General features: G+C 36.0%; 3 protein-coding genes across 4 annotated transcripts; 1 reads left to right on the top strand and 2 right to left on the bottom strand.

Annotated features, from left to right (window-relative positions):
• Positions 1-409: 409 nt before the first annotated feature.
• On the bottom strand, positions 410-2,283 carry LOC108098408 (zinc transporter ZIP9-B). The gene is made up of 3 exons (XM_017201302.1): positions 2,100-2,283; positions 1,718-2,000; positions 410-1,020 (listed from the first exon to the last, which is right to left on the bottom strand). Exons 1-3 carry the CDS (start codon positions 2,196-2,198, stop codon positions 524-526), a joined length of 879 nt encoding a protein of 292 aa, XP_017056791.1. The 5' UTR covers positions 2,199-2,283; the 3' UTR covers positions 410-523.
• A 620-nt stretch (positions 2,284-2,903) lies between these two features.
• Positions 2,904-17,773, top strand: LOC108095064 (RING finger protein 11). Of its 2 annotated transcripts, none has more exons than XM_043207605.1 (4): positions 2,904-3,023; positions 3,085-3,308; positions 16,960-17,086; positions 17,152-17,773. In XM_043207605.1, the coding sequence occupies exons 3-4, from the start codon at positions 16,985-16,987 to the stop codon at positions 17,497-17,499; spliced, it is 450 nt and encodes a 149-aa protein (XP_043063540.1). In that variant the 5' UTR covers positions 2,904-3,023; positions 3,085-3,308; positions 16,960-16,984; the 3' UTR covers positions 17,500-17,773. The 2 variants fall into 2 exon arrangements, with proteins under 2 accessions (XP_043063540.1, XP_043063539.1); XM_043207604.1 differs by having other exon boundaries at positions 2,911-3,023; positions 17,149-17,773.
• Positions 11,986-12,483, bottom strand: LOC122319820 (putative uncharacterized protein DDB_G0283051). Its single transcript, XM_043207627.1, has one exon. The coding sequence runs from the start codon at positions 12,481-12,483 to the stop codon at positions 11,986-11,988; it is 498 nt and encodes a 165-aa protein (XP_043063562.1).
• Positions 17,774-19,496: the final 1,723 nt, after the last annotated feature.

Here is a 19,496-nt window from a genome sequence, read left to right as displayed (position 1 = left end):
GGTCATCTTGGGTACGTATTTTCAGAACGCTCTCCCCACTACTTTTCTCCCTCCGTACGTATTTCTTGAACCATGAACCTGGCAGCACTGCTTCTGAGCGTAGATACCGCTCACAATCACCCTCTCGCCGTAAAAATTAATTGTCAATATACTGGTACTCTACAGTACTAGTCCTCCCAGGACCTTCGGGGACTAGCGAGTGGAACCCCCACACCTCGCAGCAGGAAGACGGCAGGCACCCGGCTTCGAAGGAACAACAAATAAACTAATTGTATATTAGAGATGGTAAAATATCTTAAGGATACAAACATGTTTGATAGATGTGAAAGTGATAAGACATTTAAACCTATATGAGATGAAATCAAATAAATAAAATACAATTTTTACTAAAATAAAGAATCAAAAGAAATTTTGTTTAAATGATGATTGAATACATATAGTAAGCATCCCTCTAGTAAATTTTTATTAAACTATTTTCTTAAGAGCTTAAACACAAATTAGATTAAACATTACCCTTTTACTACTAGTGCTTATGTCCGAATGTTATGATTAGAGGCAGAAGCGCACCACAGATCATGATTAGCAATTCACTGTATTTTAACGCCTGTATACTGTGGCTTCCGTTTATCTCATCGCGCGATTCTTCTAGCAAACGATAATCGTGCTGATCAGTTTGTGAAAATCCATTCTGCGTAAGCTCTGGCAAAACATGAACGGTGGCAACGTACAAGAACGTTCCGGCTGAAAATAGCATAGCTATCCCAGTGGCATTAACTGAATTTAATGTCTCTTTTTGCTCCTGGCCAATTCCAAAATATGTTAAAATAGTTAAGAGCGGTGCTGATAGTGAAAACACTGCAAGGTGTCGTCGAATTTTTTTCCTGTCAAGTTTTTCATGCAACAGAAAAGTTACCAAGCCAAATGCTGCCGGTGCCTTGTGAAGCATAATTGCCAAAAACACAATTATCTCAACATCCTGGTGGCTTGTGGTGGCTGCTGCTCCCAAAGCAACGCCATCAGCTGCAGAAGAACCAAAATGTTAATAACATTCATTTTAAAAGATCATCGATCATCGACTAAATTATAGAGATGAAACGGATAGCAGTTTGGCCGGATACCGGATATTCGGCCGACCTTTTAGCCGGATATCCGGCCGCCGAATGTTTTGCAAAACTTAGCCGTTTGCGTAGACGTCGCGCCAACGATCGGGTGGACTCGGTTTGATTTGGGTTTTTTTGTTGATGAGTGAAGTGAAGTTAACAGTTGTACCCATGGTACAATTATACAAGGTCGTCTCGTCGGCTGCGTCACTCCCCTATCGACACTACAATGAGAGCGAGAGAAAGAGTGTTTTCCTACGAGAACACTACGCTCGGGTCGATAGGGGAGTAACCCGATCAATTCTGCAGCCGACGAGACTACTACATAATATGCCCTTAGTGCAGTATGAGTACTAAATGTACTAATTCCTTTTCCTTGTATCACATTTACTTTCTATTGTGTAATTTAATACTTAAGATTAACTAAATAAAGCAAATAATTAACAAAAATATGTTTATTTTATAGTTTTTTTTTTTTAAATCGGCCGGATATCTATCCGGCCAAATCGTAGCTATCCGATATTCGGCCGGATAGTATCATTGCGGCCGGATACCGGATAGTTACCGGATATCCGTTTCATCTCTACTAAATTATATTCATATATATATATATGTACCTGCGGCGTGTACCACCAACCCTAGAGTAAGAGTGGCATTACTTTTTTTATCACTTCCGATATTGCTCTTACGTTGTGATATGTCCACCAACATCATAAAGACAAAACCGAGAACAAGGGAAAGTCCAATAGTCTTTGAGTAATCCTGATGTTCAGGGTCAGATATCAGTTGTGGTTGCCCACTACCCATGTACAACGACCGAATACCTTCTGGTATTATAACGGCTAGTGCAGTTCCCACTAGTAGGCCGGCACCCAGCACTGTGACACACTTCAATTTCTCCTTAAATGGATATAATATCGTGAAAAAATTAATTCGTACATGTTTCTTAAGCTTCATGTACCTTACGATTGCAATTGTTATCTCTAAATTAGTACGAACCTCGCTTAATTTCATCAACATCGGAATGCTGCCAGCCGCATATGACCCAACAAGCATTACGAAAACTAATAAAATAAGAACAATTGTCTCCTCAGCCATGACTGCTTAACCCAACCACGTACACAAACGCATAATATTATCAACGTTTACATGTTTAAGCCAACTCAAACTTTTTATTAGCGATGGTAAGTTTCTGGTGTTTTTCTCACTTTCCAAATATATCGGCACAATGCAAAATCCCATTTTAAACTTATAGCCTAATCACACTGGTATCACTTCTAAATTAGCCATAGCCATTTGATTTTTTGGTAAATGTTTACAAGTGCGGTGCACGGTAAATACAGCTTCAAAAAATAAAGTAAAATATTGAAACGATGTGTACAAATTGCAATAAATGCAATAATCCGCCACCAGACGACTACAATAATCGGCACATCACATGCAAATACGGTCACTCAGATCCGAACATTAACATTAAGTTCTTAACTACGTGATCATTGTTTTTTTTCCTTGAAAATATTTTTTTTTGGCTCTAAATATGGCTTCCTAGCGTTTTTGCATTGACTCCACAAATGTTTGTCACCTTAGTTTGTTTACATTCGATTATTCCTTCAATTGCACCTAAGTGAGATCATTTTTAGACTAAATCTTTTTTTCCTGGACTTTTAGCTTGAGATGGGCCAGTAAACAAATCAACATGAAAAGAGCATCCAAAAAATTATCAATAAATCGAAAAAGAACACAGACAAAAAACTTAATTTGGCGAACAAATTAAAAAGAACTAAACAGCCATCAAAAAATACGGTGTCACATAATATCACATTTTGTATAAGTAGGTCCGGTGCGTTTCATCAAATCTAGGTGGTATACAATTTTGTGGACATGGTACATATACAAGCAAGTAGAGACTTTAAGGAAAAGCGGGTAAGTAAAACTAACTTTTGCGTTATCATCATCATCGCTTGCTTAAGATGAATTTTCCTAGTTTTCTAGCAGAAAAACCGAAATGTATTACTTCAACACAACTGAAAAACGCAATGAGCATGTCCAGCGTGAACCGGTCCTAATGTGGTTATCTTCGTAGTGGGAAAAGTCAAATGTAACTGTTTCGGGACAAACATAGGTTTTTTGTGCTGTACGGCCACACTGACAAAGACAACATTGTTGACCAAGGAGTATTTGTTTTAAAATAGGCAAATACTTAAAAAGGTACGTAAATTGGTATCATATTATGTCAAGAGTTTGAGAGGAATACGTTTCTGTATATTTTTTTTGCAAAAAGACTTATATAAATGTGTCAAATTAACAGCAATGAAAACATATGTAATTGTTGTTGTGTACAATTAGTCCAAAAGTATACGCTACTGCACAAACAATACTAGCTTATCAAATGATTGGGAAAAACTCATTTTTATATTTATATTTTATATTTTTAGTCGGAAGTTTGCAACGCATTGAAGGGCACAACTCAGATCGCATAAAGTCCAGTTGATTATCATAGAGACACGATTTTTTTAAAACGGTGTTTTCTTAGGACTCTTAAATTTCGCATTTATTTTCATCAAAATTGAATGACTACATCATATAGCTGAAAGATCGGAAAAAAAACTATATAAAAAAAATAAACAAAAATTATAACGTAGTTTAAATCGGATGACTTCAGCAGTTGAATGGTTATTTTAAGAGTTTGCAAAACCTGCCAGTATTATTTTTGATTGATTGTTAAAATGATTACTCGGATGAAAATTTAATTTATAGGGAGCGCCAGAATCTTCAAAATTTTCTTTCTCGTTCAAAAGAAATAGCTCAGAACAAACAAGCTTCATTATCTGCTAGAACGTGAGGTGCCAAATCATCCTCTATATGTTGATACTCCACTCTAATTCTCAACAAATGGTTAAAATACAAGATAATAAGGTGTAGGGGAAACAGCCTATGGCAACACCGGAGGAGGTTGGACGGCCGAAACCATCCAGGTCGAGCGTGAAATATCGGACCTTCGACTGGCGCAGGGCGGAGAAGCCTGAAAATAACGGTGCCGCTTGGGACCTTGGACTTCAGACGGCTGGGACGAAGGTGTAAAACGGTACACTGCGGAGTTTGGACCATGGTACAATTATACAAGGTAGTCCCGTCGGCTGCAAAATCGTTCGGGTTCTTTCCCCCTATCGACCCGAACGCTCGGGTTTTCGTGGGAAAACACTCTTTCTCTCGCTCTAATTGTAGTGTCGGTAGGGGGAAGAAAAAGCCGACGGGACTACCTTGTATAGTTGTACCATGGTTTGGACGAACGGCCAACGGGACATCGGTGTAAATTGCACCCGATCACGCGGTTGGAGAATAATAACGGCATATCGAAGGATGTGCCAAAATTTATTTTATGTAGAGTTTTTTTCATTTCGACCAGATATATACAATTTATATCTATAAAGGTCAGCAAAGTTTTACCCTGTACGGCGCATCTTTAACTCATGTTAATGGTTAAGCGTTTTGATATTGCGATTTTGATCCTCTGCTCTTACGCTGCTCTTATTAGTCCCATCTATAAAATGCAATACAAGGGAAAAACTAAAAAAAAAAAACTTTCAGGATTATCGACTGACGAAAAGGTCGAGAAAATTAAAGGCGACTATATATGGAACAGTATAGAGCCTCACCATCAGAAGAAAACAGAGGAATTCGATTACAGTACATGCTGCAACATAACGGTGAATTTCGAGCCTTACAGTCAGAAGTTGACAGAGCAGCTCGTTCGCAGCAAATGCGGCAACCAAGCGCTGAGCGGAGAAGATTAAATAGATTCAAATATCAAAACCAGATCTCTAAGTGGATTATAAACACCAAATCGGCACCATAATTTCCTAACGAATTAAGGGGGGAAATACAATTAGAAATTTTTTTTTTTCGAAAAATTTTTTTTTGGTGTAATGTACTCTAAATATGTCTGAGAATAAGCCTTTAAAAGCATAAAGCCGTCCGGTCCTTATTTTCAAAGTTATACACAATTTAGTGAGGGTGTGTCATATGGCGGACATGCACAAAAGTAAACTTTAAACGCTTCTCCTGAAAAGTCGTGTTTTCAAAGTCGCCGTGCAATGTACAGGTCAGAGATTTTATTTTAATCGAATGCGGTTTTTTGCATTATGTTTGAAATTAAATTCTCCACACCATGAATATAACAGTTTTTCATACTTGTTTGTTATAACATGTTTTTTTACAAACAAAGTCGAAAAAAAAACGTTATTTTTGAAAATTTTTTTTAACTTCAAATTTTTTAATGGAAAAATAATTTTTTTCAAATATGGAATAATTCATGGTGTGCGCTGTACCTTTAAGTTTAAAGCCCAGTTGCTGTTTTTTGTTTAAGTCGTGATCCTGGACCTGGAGACTGCACGGCGCAAAGTCCTTCCCTAAAAACACGACTCCACATTATTGATCATAAATGGGCTTAATTACAATATTTTTCAAAAAACTTGACTGATTTTTATTGCTCAATAATTACCTAATAACATGCAAAAAGAATCGCTAAGATTCATTTAACACCCTACTTGCAATCCACTCCCAAAGATAGCCCTCATTTCAGGCCTTCTAATTGTATTTCCCCCCTTAAGACAAAGAAATTGCGTGATTGCACGTGTTGCACCGTCTTAAGGGGTTATATACCTTCTTTGTCGAAAAAAAAGAGGAAAGTTCGAATTTTTTTTTAGGTATGTAGCAATTATTTAATTACACGGGTGTTTTAATTTTTTGATAGTACACGTTATTAACTATGTTTGTGCAAAATTTCGTGGAAAAATATCAATTAGTTTTTAAGGGGTGGCTGTTTCCCTTAGAGGCCTTTTTTTTTTAGAGCCTTGCGGTGATAACGCTCCTGGTCGAACCGGTCAACTGAAACCATAAAAGTAAAAAAATTTCATTAGTTTAGAGTAATATCTTGTGCTTGAACGAACGATTTAAAATTTTTATATTTTTTTATGCATACGGGAACGTTTTATGCTAAAAATGAGCTTTTTGGTCTCTAGAAATTTCACTAAAAAATTCATTTCGGCGAAAAAAAAAGTCTTGCGTGAAAAGTCGATCGTTCAAGCACAAGACAATATCATTACGAACATTTAAAAAAAATTTGAAGTAAATCGGCTTAGTAGTTTTCCGCCAATCGTTATCACCGCAAAGTCATTTTTCAAGAAACACCATTTCGAGATATTCGCGTTTAAAGTTTCAAGTTCCGGTTCTAGCCGCTACGAGGCGCGCGGTTAGGAGCGCTGTAACTTTTTTCTACTGCTCGAATCTCTATGAAAATTTGGGAAAATATTCTCAAAGAGTTGTTCTTTAATATAAAACAATAAAAAAATTTTCGATTTTTTGAAAATAAAAAAGGTATATAACCCCTTAATCTTATTGGAACAGTTTGATCTCACGATCTAATCCAAATGTAATTGCGGAATTATCACATGCTGAGCAAGCTGAGTTTAAACAACTTCGAAGCTATGACGATTTTTCTATTTATTTTCCATATTTGACAACTATATGATATAGTCGCCCGATTTTAATGAAATTTAATTCGTATTTCAAGAGTCGTTACAAAACTATATTCCAAAAATTATGCTTGTCTGATGAAAAACAAATATGTCATAATGTTATTTTTGTTCAAATGAAATGATTGACTAAGAATCGATTCGTTAGAAACATTTCAATACCTTACGTCCCCAAAGAAATAATTAATAAATGTACTTAAAATTAAAAAATAAACAACAGCTTAAAAAAAAAAAAAATAAAAAAACAAGGAAATATTTTTTATAAAGAAAAAGTTTATATAACAGTATAAATTTACAACATTTCTTAACTCCCGTCAGATAGTCTTGCCAACTGAATAATTGAATAATTGTGATTTTAATTATTCTGTTTAAAATTGAAATTTTATTATATTTAATTTTGAGGTAATTAATTACACAGCCACACAAAAAAAAATATTTTTTCGGGCCTGGAGGTCAGACCATGTTAACTATATGTTTTCGGGGTCGCTGAATCCGAATCCGAGGTCCAAAAAACCCCAGCACGTCAGGGTTCTGACATAACCTCAAAAAACCTCATACAAAATTATATTCAAGTCCGTGGGTCCGTATATGCAGAGTTATGTTTTTAAATGAAAAAATATTTATTTCCATATTTTCGCCTTTTTTCCTATAAATCCATATTTTACACAATCACTTGAATAAATCCATATTTTGAGCATTAAAGTGTCTGAAAACCTTTAGAAAGATATGTTTGGCTCAAATTATGAAATTTCTGTCGTTTGCCTTTTACTCGATAATAAATAATGTAAACAAAACATCAATCAAAATATGTATCATCGAATGTAACAATTATGATGCAGTTTATATTTTAAGATTCAGTTGATAGTTCTACAGAAGGTGACGATCTTATCCTGAATGCATATGCAAATGCTCCTGTTACATCTTGCGATGTTGAGCGTTCATTTTCATCATATAAACACATATTGAGTGACAAACGCCGTAGTTTTGTAATAGTTTTTGATTAAATTTGTAAAACACTGCGGTTAGTTCATTTTTGCATTATATATTTATTAAAACATTTTCGTATAAACCTTATAGATTGGAGCTCCACTTCATAATGTGGCTCTCTGCTTAAGATATATTGGCCTTGGCTCACAATTCATATAGCTGCGCGAGCAGCGCCGCGGCCAAACGTTTATGTATATAAACATGTATATTAATGTACGTGTGCCGCTGCAGAGCAGCGGCCAACGCTTATGCATAAGTGTATATGAGCGGCGCAAGCAGCGGGCGCGCATGAGAGGGAGAGTGTTATGCTCACACTGTAAACGAATGATCGGCCGCGCATGCAGACATGCCGGCTCAGCATTTAGGATGCTCATAACATTGTTGTGTGGGTCGAATTACTCTGCACTTGAAGTGCTGGGAATATTTGGCCATAACCAAACGCCACAATGTTGCAGTGATATACATAAGTGGTACAGTGTGTACCCGATATGTGAGCATACTACATCTCCCCCCTTTAGAAAAATAACGTAATAAAATGTAGTTATTTTGTTAGTTTTTACGTTATTTAGAAATGTTTTAATTAGTAGTAAAAATTAAACTTGTGGTATTACTTATGATTGATGAAATTATAGAAATGAATTTATGAATTTAAATGAAAAAATTTTTCCTTTTTTTTTTTTTTTGGATCCGTTTTTTTCTCTCTTTTTTTTTGTGTTAACTTTCTACGGAAATTCTATATTAGAAACTTTATTCTACAAAAAGTTTTAGTCTATCCTTATGAACTGTTTGTTTTTTGTTTTTATTATTTGAAATTAAAACGTTTTCGTTTTCCCCTAATTCCGTTACCGTGTACGGACCTGTATATTTATATTCTAGCTTATGCCCTACTTCATTTTTTAATAGTACTTTATCTCCTACCGAAATTTCTATATTTCTAACATTTTTATCATATAGCTCCTTATTCTTTTTCTTATATTCTTCTATCATTATCCTTGCTCTTTTGTATGCTACTTCTAACCTGTACTTACTTTCTTTAGCGTAATCTTCTATATTGTAGATTACTTCTATATTATTAATGGTATTGAAATGCTTTGGTAAATTGTTAGTTTTTCCAAAGACTAATTCATATGGACAATAGTTATGTACCATAGATGGGGTCGTGTTGAAACAATATACAAAATATTGAAGCCATACGTCCCAATCAGTTTTATCCACCGATATATATGAACGTATGTATTCATTAAAGGTTCTATGACTTCTTTCTATTGTTCCAACTGTCTGGTGGTGGTGTGCAGTTGATGTAATATTTTTTATTTTCAGGTATTTGCATAGGTCTTGTATAATTGAATTTTTGTATTCTGTTCCCATGTCCGAAATGAACGTCTTCATTGGACCGTACTTTAGAATAAAATTTTCAAATATTGCTTTTGCAACAGTATTTGCACTTTTATTAGCAATTGGAATGGCAATTAGATATTTTGTTAAATCGCAGATTAAAGTAACTGCGTATTCATTCCCTTGTTCAGACTTAGGCAGTGGACCGATCGTATCCACGATTACCCTGTCAAAAGCTGCTAGTGGTGTTTCCGTAATAGTTAATGGGGTCTTTGTATGCGTGGTTATTTTCGCTTTTTGACATTCTAGACATTTCCGTATGTACTCTTTAATATATCGAGTCATACCTTTCCAAAAGTAATGTCTTTTGACTTTGGCCAAAGTTTTGGTAATGCCAGTGTGACCTCCTTGAATGGGTTCGTTATGGTATGTAGACAGTATAGCTTCTTTTTCTTTTTCAGAATTTATTTGGGTCACCGGGTTGAGTAGCGCTACTCTTAATGATTTTAATGTTTTATTGCCCATTATCTTGAAATTATCTAATGAAACGTGTTCAAAAATATTTTCCCACGGTGCCACTTTGAGTTGGCTGATTTTATGTATACCGGCTTGCGTTTCAAGCCTTTGGAAAAACTGACCTAAGTCAAGGACTCCATTGGTATATAAATCGCTAACATCATATCTTGCAGTAATTTTTTTTCCATGTTTAAAAAGACATATCGTATTTTTTACGTGCAAGGTCACTACTTTTCGTACCTCGTCATTATGAATGACTTCGAATACGTTGGGCTTTGAAGCTTTTTCTATAGGTTGCCTAGGCAACTCTATTTCTTTATCTCCTGCGCAGGATTTCTGTCTACTTTGTAATCTTGTAGTGACTTTTTTTACATTCTTGGTGATATTTTGTAGTTCCTCGATGGTTATTCTTGATAACGCATCGGCTACATGATTGTCTTTACCCTTTAGATACTCTACTGTGAAATTATATTCTTCTAATTCAAGTCTTATTCGCGTTAATTTTGAACTGGGATTTACCATGGAAAATAAGTATGTAAGTGGTCTGTGATCTGTCTTGACAGTGAAGTGTCTACCATAAACATATGGTCTGAAGTGCGTTATTGCCCAATGAATTGCTGCAAGCTCTTGTTCTGTTGTACTTTTGTTACTTTCTCCTTTGGTAAATGATCTTGATGCGTATGCAACTGGAAGTTGGAGTCCATTTTTGTTTTGAGTTAAGACTGCTCCACACGCTTGCTTACTAGCATCTGTTATTATGCAAAATTCTTTGCTGAAGTCTGGGTATTGTAACAAAGTTGGTTCTATTAAAGCCGATTTAAGGTGTTCGAATGCATACTGGCAGTCAGCTGTCCATTCAAATTTTACGTCCTTTTTGCATAACCTAGTTATGTGACGTGCATAATCGGCAAAGTTTTTAATAAAACGTCTGTAATAATTGCAAAATGCAATGAATCTTCTAGCGCTGTCCGCATCATGTGGGACTGGATAATTTTTTATGACGTCGTATTTTTTGTCGTCAGGCAAGATTCCTTTATCAGTGCATTTATGTCCCAGAAAAGTGACTTCGTGCATGAAAAATGAGCATTTTTCAGGATGTAATTTCAGGTTGTACTTTCTGCAATTTTCGAAAACATCTGTTAAATTTTTAAGCATGTGCTTTTCAGAACAACCAATGACAATAAGATCATCCATATAAAGGAATGCTTGGGAAGTATCTAGTCCAGAGAATGCTATAGTCATCATTCTCTGAAAAGAGTTTGGCGCTATCTTTAAACCGAATGGTAATCGCGTGAAGCGATACGAACCATTACTTGTTGAAAAAGAAGTTATATCCCTTGAACTTTTTTCAAGTTCAATTTGATGAAAACCTGACATTAAGTCGAGACATGAAAAATATTTTGCTCTACCTAGTTGATCTAGAATGTCATCAATTCTTGGGAGCGGAAATTTATCGGACAACAGTTTTTTATTAATTTGACGGTAGTCAATAACTAATCGCCATTTCTTCTTGTCTGAGCCTGGAAGAGACTTTTTCGGAACTAACAAGAGTGGGCTGTTATACGCAGATACAGATGGTTCCACAATTTTATTTTGAATTAATTTTTGAACTTGTGCTTGAATTTCGTCTTTTTGGCTATGGGGGTTTCTGTAATTTTTAATGTATACCGGTTCATCATCCTTCAATCTCAGTTTTTGTTTATAAAAATTATTAGTGCTTATCGATTCGGTTTCTAGTCCGAATACATCGCTATAATGTGTACATAGGCTTAAAAGTTGGGTTTTAAATTGTTGTGGGAAGTTTTTTGAAAGTATAGATAGTACAGACTTTTCTCTATTTATTTCATTGGAATCTACTACATCGTAGTTTGAAAGTGGTTCATATTTTAATTTATTCACGCTGACTACTTGATCATCGTTGGTTGTATTAAGTAGTCTTATGAATGCGCTTTGAGGTGTTGCTATGGTATTTGCTATGTATATACCATGCTGAATTTCTTGGTTTGGAATCAATATACTGTCTTCCGTGGAGTCTATTTTAATTTTTCGGACAACTTCGGATCTTGCTGGCAGAATCATGGAGTTATTGCCAGAACTGTATGTTATTGGAACATAAATCGGAAATTTAAGGTTATTAGGTCTAATTATAAGCCAATCTTCTGATGGCTTGAAGTCTAATTGACAGTTATATTTTTTGATAAAATCGATTCCTAGTATTCCATCACAGGGAATAGCGAAATGTAAACTTACAATATGAAAATTGTGTGGAATTATATATTTATCAGTTTGGATCTCAATGGAAATTTGACCCACTGATTTAGTAACTACCTGGCTAATGCCTTGAATGTTTATAAGGTTGTCTGATTTTATGTCGTGAAAGACGTCAGAATTTTCTTTAATAAGTGATATTTCTGCACCTGTGTCTACTAGAAATACAAGTTCCTTGCCTGTTACAACATTATTAAAACATACGAATATGTTTTGACTGAGATTGATGGTGTGAATCTTATGGTTTATTGTTGTTGAGTATCTAAGGGTTGCTGGGAGTTTCCCGAAGTATTCTGGGCTACCCTCACGTTATTGTTATTTGAATTGTTCGTGTTGTTTCCTCCATTTGAGCGACTGTTACCTCTGTAACTGTTGTTTCCTCTGGAGTTCGAATTGTAGTAGTTCGGCTGGCCATTATTGCGGTTATAGTTGTTACCATATCCACGGCCATAGCCTCTGCCGCGATAATTACCTCTGTAATTACCACGATATGCATGTCCTCTCTGAGTGTAGAATACTGTGCTGGCATTGCCAGTCATTTGTGTGCTGCAATTTATATATTTGCTTACGGCATCATTCATTGTTGGGAATGTGCCAGCTTCCAGGATGGTCTTCAGTTTCCCGTTTTCGCAGTTTCTAGTCATTGCGTTGATAGCTTCTTTAGTGCTGAATTTTTCAGCGAGCTCGGGTTGTAATCCTTCGTCAATATACGATGATTCCAGAAGCTTCCTTAGATTGTCCATTTCGGTTGTGAATTGTGTGGCTGTTTTTCCCTTCTGATATACGTTTGACATTTTTGCCTTTACAACGTCAGAAGTTTCGCCTACAATTGTGTCTTGCAATTTTTTGATTATTTCTTTTATTGTAGTTTCATTTTGTACTTTATAGAGGGTTGAGCCAATTATTTTTGACTTTATGACCTCTATTGCAATTGATTCATAATTGCCTTTTGTTAGATCAACTAACTTAATTGCCGTAATGAATCTTTGCAGATGGATTTTCTTTCCATCAAATTCCGGCACAGCGTGAGAAATGTCTTTGATATATGCCCGTTGGGCTGCCGATTCGTCCACCATGATGTAAGGCTTTTGCTCAATTACACTAGCACCGGTGTCAGAATCGGTTTGTTCCTGATCTGAAAATTCAGATTGGATAAGAATAGCCGGTATAGTCAGATTGTTTAAATCCGTCTCCTCAATTTCGGGAGAATGTTGATCGGAGTCTTCGGCCTCTAAAGGGTCGACCTCAGGTGTGTCTGAGTATTCCTGATCGGTTTCTACTGTTAACGGGGTGTTCAGTATCGTTGGTACCGAGATAGTTAAGTTGTACCTTCGTTTTATTGTTATTAGGTTTGAACGAAGTTTTATCAGGAATTTTGATACTTGGGACCAATGAGTTTTGTCTAAACGGTCTCTCTGGTCATGTATAAGCGTACGCGCTGTATTAAAGCGAGCCACTAATATTTCAGCATGTTTATTTATTGTTACTTGCTGAATCGTTCTATTTTGTGTTAACGACTTATAAGATTTGTCGAAATCACTTTTTAAATTTTGTAATTCCTTGTATAACTCATTCCATTCCATTATCGTATGGATATGAATTATTTCCTGTAAACTACCATTATAAGAGTTCTACCCAGTATGTCATGATCATCTATAACCGATCTTACATGAATACCTGGTATTGTACTCAATATAATTGCCTTCTGCGTCGCAGAGCAATGAATTAATGGCGATGTGTCAAGATTAAAAATATCCAAATAATTATATTCTAGCTCACTAATTTTTGTTGGGGTCGTTGAGACCAATTGCTGAATACGTTCAGCGAAGAGACTATCCCTTTCATAAACTTTTGCAATTACCTCTTGGGTATTCATGTCTTTTGATCATATAGTTTGTATCTGCAATATTTTATTTTTTCCAAATGTAATAGATAGGTTTTTATTAGGTTTTTTGAATATATATTTTAATGATTTATAGTCTTAATCGTTTTAGTTATTATTTGTTTGAGCAGCTAGGTCCTGCTTGTTTTTTACCTCCTTCCAGGTTGCCATTAGTGGAGGCAGTTATTTTCTTAGATGCTTTTCTTTTGGTTTCCCTATTTATTTTTGTAATCTCTGCAGATATTTCTGCACGTCGTTTAGGGTCTGTGCACCTAGTTAACGCGTCCTTTAGTCCTGCTCTTTTTCTGATTGCAGCAACTCTAACGCCTCCCCCTCTTTTGGGAATTTTTACCTTAGGGATTTCTGTCAGTTTTTCTTCCCTTTCTCGAATTTTTCTTAATTCCCCAGTTCTTTCTTTATATTCTTTAATTGTGAGCGGTTTTGGGCCCGCTAAAGGGTTCTCTTTAATTGCTTCCTGGAGAGTTTTTGACATTATGTCGAAGGAACTGACTCATTATGTTTATTTATATATAATATATGTATATATATATTTTTTTTTTTTTTTTTATATATTTTCTTTTATATTTTATCTAAATCATTGGCCCTGCTCTGATATCTTTTCTTTAGTTTCTTATTATGCTGAGCATAAATCTTGAGAATTAAATTGATTACGTTTGTAATGGCAATCACTAAAAGCAATATCCACAGAGACTTAATGTCATCTGTGTGATCAACAATTTTTATGTCATTAATGACATTGGCTGTATTGTCTTTTGCCTGGCTCTCTTCGGAGCTAAACCAGCTACCCATTTTAACAGGGTTCTATTCAAAACAAAAAAATAAAATCTCACTAACAAAAAAAATAAGAGAGGAAAAAAAAAGAAAATGGAAGAGAAAAAAAAATTTATCCTGATTCCTAGCTGGTGGTATGAGTTGTTAGTGTATATGAGATGGCTTACATGAACAAATTTTCAAACTGGTTTACATTTCAAGCTACGTTAATTTCTTAGTTTAAATTTATACCATCTCATATTGTTAGTGATGAGTTTATGGTTGGGATTGGGGTATTTTGTTAGTTCTTAATATTACCAATAAGGCTTGCGTAAACGCCTTGTGCCAAATTGGGATTTACTTATAAAATATGTACATTATATATATCATTTCAATTTTTTATTTATAAAAAAAAATTTGTTGTTGTTATTGCGCCTTCTTCTTTCTTCTCAGCTTCCAGCGGCGGCTCAGGGGGCGGTCCAATGCCTCCCGCGCTTTGGTATAACTTCTGTTCTTCTCAGCTTCCAGCGGCGGCACAGGGGGCGGTCCAATGCCTCCCGCGCTTTGATATAACTTCTCCTACGGCGGCACAGGGGGCGGTCCAATGCCTCCCGCGCTTTTGATATAGCTTCCAACGGCGGCACAGGGGGCGGTCCAATGCCTCCCGCACTTTGATACAGCTTCCAACGGCGGCACAGGGGGCGGTCCTATGCCTCCCGCGCTCTTCTTCTTGTTTTTATTTTTATATATATATATATATATCGGTACCGGTGCCGGTCATCGCACAGGTTTATGGTTGATGATTGTATACGTTTTTTTTTTTTTTTTTTATTATTATTATTGGCCTTTTTGACTCAGGCGGCGCCGGTGCTGGTCATCGCACAGGCTCGTACAAATTTTCTTTATTTGGTTAATCCTGATATTTTTAGGTTGTATATCTGCGTTTGTGATTAGCACTTCAATTGTTGTGTTTTTCCATAAATTCCACTTAGCTTTGGATTCTTAGTAATTCCCATATTTTGAAGTAAAATATTTATATTTCTACCGGCGTTGTTTCTATTCGCATTTGTTGTATATGAATATTTTAAATACACAAAGAACTCGGTTTCAGATACCGCGCGCTTGGCGCTCTTTTTTCACACATCCGAAGTTGTGACCATGTCACGGTCGCCATGTAATAGTTTTTGATTAAATTTGTAAAACACTGCGGTTAGTTCATTTTTGCATTATATATTTATTAAAACATTTTCGTATAAACCTTATAGATTGGAGCTCCACTTCATAATGTGGCTCTCTGCTTAAGATATATTGGCCTTGGCTCACAATTCATATAGCTGCGCGAGCAGCGCCGCGGCCAAACGTTTATGTATATAAACATGTATATTAATGTACGTGTGCCGCTGCAGAGCAGCGGCCAACGCTTATGCATAAGTGTATATGAGCGGCGCAAGCAGCGGGCGCGCATGAGAGGGAGAGTGTTATGCTCACACTGTAAACGAATGATCGGCCGCGCATGCAGACATGCCGGCTCAGCATTTAGGATGCTCATAACATTGTTGTGTGGGTCGAATTACTCTGCACTTGAAGTGCTGGGAATATTTGGCCATAACCAAACGCCACAATGTTGCAGTGATATACATAAGTGGTACAGTGTGTACCCCATATGTGAGCATACTACAGTTTTGTTTTTACTAATCTGACACAACATGTCATATTGTTCTGCAATGATCTTTGAGACAAATCTCGCGATTTCTAATTGTTAATTGTCATAAAAAGTTAATATGATCGATATAATCGTCTACGGTTATCCATTTTTATACCTATATTTATCCCTTTTTGCGTCTATAATACAAATATTTATCCATGTTTTTCCATTTTATTCCATATTTGTCAACTTTTTCGTCCATATTTCGTCCATATATCTCTATTTTTTCGTCCATAAATCCATACATATTTTTACGTTTTTAAGAACATAACTCTGTTAGCCCTGATTATATGTATTCAGGGTCGCTGAATCCGAATCCGAGGTCTAAAAAACTCCAGAAAGTCAGGGTTACGACATAACCTCAAAAAATTTACGGAATTCGAAGTCTCGGTCTCGATAAGTAGAAACTTTTTTTTTAACCCTGACATTCTGGAGTTTTTTAGACCTCGGATTCGGATTCGGATTCAGCGACCCTGAAAACATATAATAAACATGGTCTGGCCCACGGACTCGAATATAATTTTGTATGAGGTTTTTTGAGATTATGTCAGAACCCTGACGTACTGGGGTTTTTTGGACCTCGGATTCGAATTCAGCGACCCCGAAAACATATAGTAAACATGGTCTGACCACCAGGCCCGAAAAAATATTTTTTTTTTTGTGGCTGTGTTATGATTGATTGTTCGACCTTCTGCTGCTAATGTAATATAAACTCTTGCTTAATAAATTTTTTTTTTTTTTTTTTTATAGTATGTATTTTTTATTTATATTAATATTTTAATTTATTTCCATGGTTTTATTCGTGCTTCAAAATTGTAGAACAAAATATAAAATGGGTAATTTAATATTTTTTAATTTCAGTTTGGATCTCAATTAAACGGATAAAATGGGTAACTGCTTAAAAGTGGGAACATCAGATGACATTTCGCTATTGCGAGGCAGTGATAGTACGACTGGGCAAGAAAGCGGGTCGCAACCAATATACCATGTAAGTATAAATTTTTAAGTTCTTTATTCTTTAATCTTTAAGTTCTTTATAATATATTTCAGCAGGACGAACAATTTCAGCAAAGGCTTTATCCCACGACTTCAGCTTCCGATATTCGCCCACCATTATCTGCCAATCGTCAACTTTCTGATGAGAACCAAGTTAAGATTGCCAAGCGTATTGGATTGATGCAACATTTGCCTATAGGAACATATGATGGAAACTCGAAGAAAGCACGAGAGTGTGTGATTTGCATGGCTGAGTTTTGCGTCGACGAAGCTGTGCGCTATCTACCTTGTATGCATATTTATCACGTCAACTGTATAGACGATTGGCTATTGAGAAGTCTTACGTGTCCCAGTTGCTTAGAGCCCGTGGATGCTGCCTTGTTGACAAGTTATGAATCGACATAGCGTTTGAGAACCTACATTTAAAAAATTTATGTATCACACAAAATATGTTACTGAGTGGTTCTTCGGTTTCAAAGTTTTTTTTATTTTTAAAGCGTATTATTATATTTAATTTATTTTATCACCATGCATAACTTGAGAAACTAAAGAAAGGATTCGTGTATATATAGAAACATTTAGATTTTTCCAGTTAATAATCATTTAATTAATATTAACAAATAAGTCATTGAATAAACGTGTAACAGGTCGTAGCTCTTTCGACCTTCGACTCCATAAAGTTTTTATATATTCTTGATCAGGCCGGTGTAAGTCTGTCATTTTGTCCGCATAAACGTCGCAATTTTGGGAACTATTGTATAGGAGCTAAAATTCGGGTATAAACATGAATGAAAGCTGGCTTCGGCAAGCTAGAGCTAATATACCATTGCAGTCATCACAAATGCCTTTCTTATGGGAATGCCTTTCCTATGGGAATGCCTTTCCTATGGGAATGCCTTTCCTATGGGAATGCATTTCCTATGGGAATGCCTTTCCTTTAAAACAGAGGGATGTAATACATGATCATATATCAAGTTAAATTACAATCTAATCAAGAAACAAATTTAAAAAAAAAAAAAAAAAAAAGGGCTATTGTATTATAAGAAAAAATAAAAAATCTATATTAAATTAATGCAACAAAATTGTAACATCGTTGATTTTTATAATATAAGCATACATTTTTGTAAATAGACTTTTCTTACATCTCTTAAATTTCGAAAAAAAAAATATAGATTTTTATGAGCTTAGTTTTTTTTTTCTGCATTTAAGTTCTAACTGCTCCGGTTCGCCGTGGCGAAATGGAAATAGAAAAATCATTATAACTTCGATATTTTTTTTCGCTCAACATTTGTGTCGACTGCAGGGATATCTAAGATTCAGCTCACCGAAGATAGCTCGTTTCTTGTTGTAAATACATTTTTTTATTTGCTTGTTGTAAAAATAAAAATTATTTTAAAATAATCCGTATAACTATTATTTACATTATTACAGCGCCAGGGGCATGTCCATGTTGTCATAGAGATGTAACTAATTAACAACTATGTTGCAAGTGGGGGTAGTGGAAGTTTGATGTGGATAAGGTAAATAACTGGTGAAGTCTACACAGGGCGACGGGTAGTACCTAATTACACAGTCTGGAATTTCGTCGGCGTTTAAAAAAAGTCAATTGCGTTAGCTATTCAGCTCAAAAACGGATGTACGCTTTCTGTAAGCCAAGTTGTGTGAAAACTTTACCCTAAAAAGAGTCAAATAGTTTTTATACCATTGGGCGTTAATCACCGTAAAATTAAACACTTCCTATAAAGAGTTATAGTTATAGATGCGTAGCGCAGAGCCGCGATGAACGGGTGCCGGAAAAATACGTGCTTACGGAGCTGGGCCTCGGAGATAATTGATCTTCTCTGACGCGCAAAACTAATCGCCAGCCAAAGTTCTTGCACTTCTTTCGCTTCTCTGCCGCCGTCCTCTGCTCGTACGATCGCGACCTGCGCTCATGATTCAATTATACAAGGTAGTCCACTCGGCAAAATCCATAGTCCCCTATTTTTAGCTTTGACAAGCAAGTGTGAGTGAAACGGCTACATACAAGCAGGCACGCACAAGGAAAATAAGGGACCAAACCCGAACGACTTCGGCAAGCCGAGTGGACTACCTTGTATAATTGTATCATGCCTGCGCTTACATATTTAAGTGCGTCCATGGTACAACTACACAAGTTAGTCCCGTCGGCTCGTTACTCCCCTATCGACACTACAATTAGAGCGAGAGAAAGAGTGTTTTCCTACGAAAACCCGAGCGTTCGGGTCGATAGGGGAGTGAACCCGAACAATTCTGCAGCCGAAGGGACTACCTTGTATAATTGTTGCATGGTCCAGGCTCTCCACTCCCCGAGCGCAAGAAGTCTCCGCTGCGCCTTCAAACGCCTAGCTTAGAATAGCTTAAGTTAGTACCAAATACATCAA

This window comes from Drosophila ficusphila, unplaced genomic scaffold, assembly GCF_018152265.1.
Source record: "Drosophila ficusphila isolate 14025-0441.05 unplaced genomic scaffold, ASM1815226v1 contig_220, whole genome shotgun sequence".
Taxonomy (NCBI): Eukaryota; Metazoa; Arthropoda; class Insecta; order Diptera; family Drosophilidae; genus Drosophila; species Drosophila ficusphila.
The sequence above is the reverse complement of the archived record's forward strand: the minus strand, read 5'-3'. Positions and strand labels throughout refer to the sequence as shown.

What these genes read in the sequence shown, in the direction of transcription:
- LOC122319820 (XM_043207627.1), bottom strand. Translation starts at nt 12,483, where the DNA reads ATGGACAATCTAAGGAAGCTTCTGGAATCATCGTATATTGACGAAGGA.
- LOC108095064 (XM_043207604.1), top strand. Translation starts at nt 16,985, where the DNA reads ATGGGTAACTGCTTAAAAGTGGGAACATCAGATGACATTTCGCTATTG. An exon ending in GGTCGCAACCAATATACCAT is followed by an intron (nt 17,087 to 17,148) that starts GTAAGTATAAAT and finishes AATATATTTCAG; the next exon opens with CAGGACGAACAATTTCAGCA.
- LOC108098408 (XM_017201302.1), bottom strand. Translation starts at nt 2,198, where the DNA reads ATGGCTGAGGAGACAATTGTTCTTATTTTATTAGTTTTCGTAATGCTT. An exon ending in TGTTGATGAAATTAAGCGAG is followed by an intron (nt 2,001 to 2,099) that starts GTTCGTACTAAT and finishes TATCCATTTAAG; the next exon opens with GAGAAATTGAAGTGTGTCAC. An exon ending in GTTGGTGGTACACGCCGCAG is followed by an intron (nt 1,021 to 1,717) that starts GTACATATATAT and finishes GTTCTTCTGCAG; the next exon opens with CTGATGGCGTTGCTTTGGGA.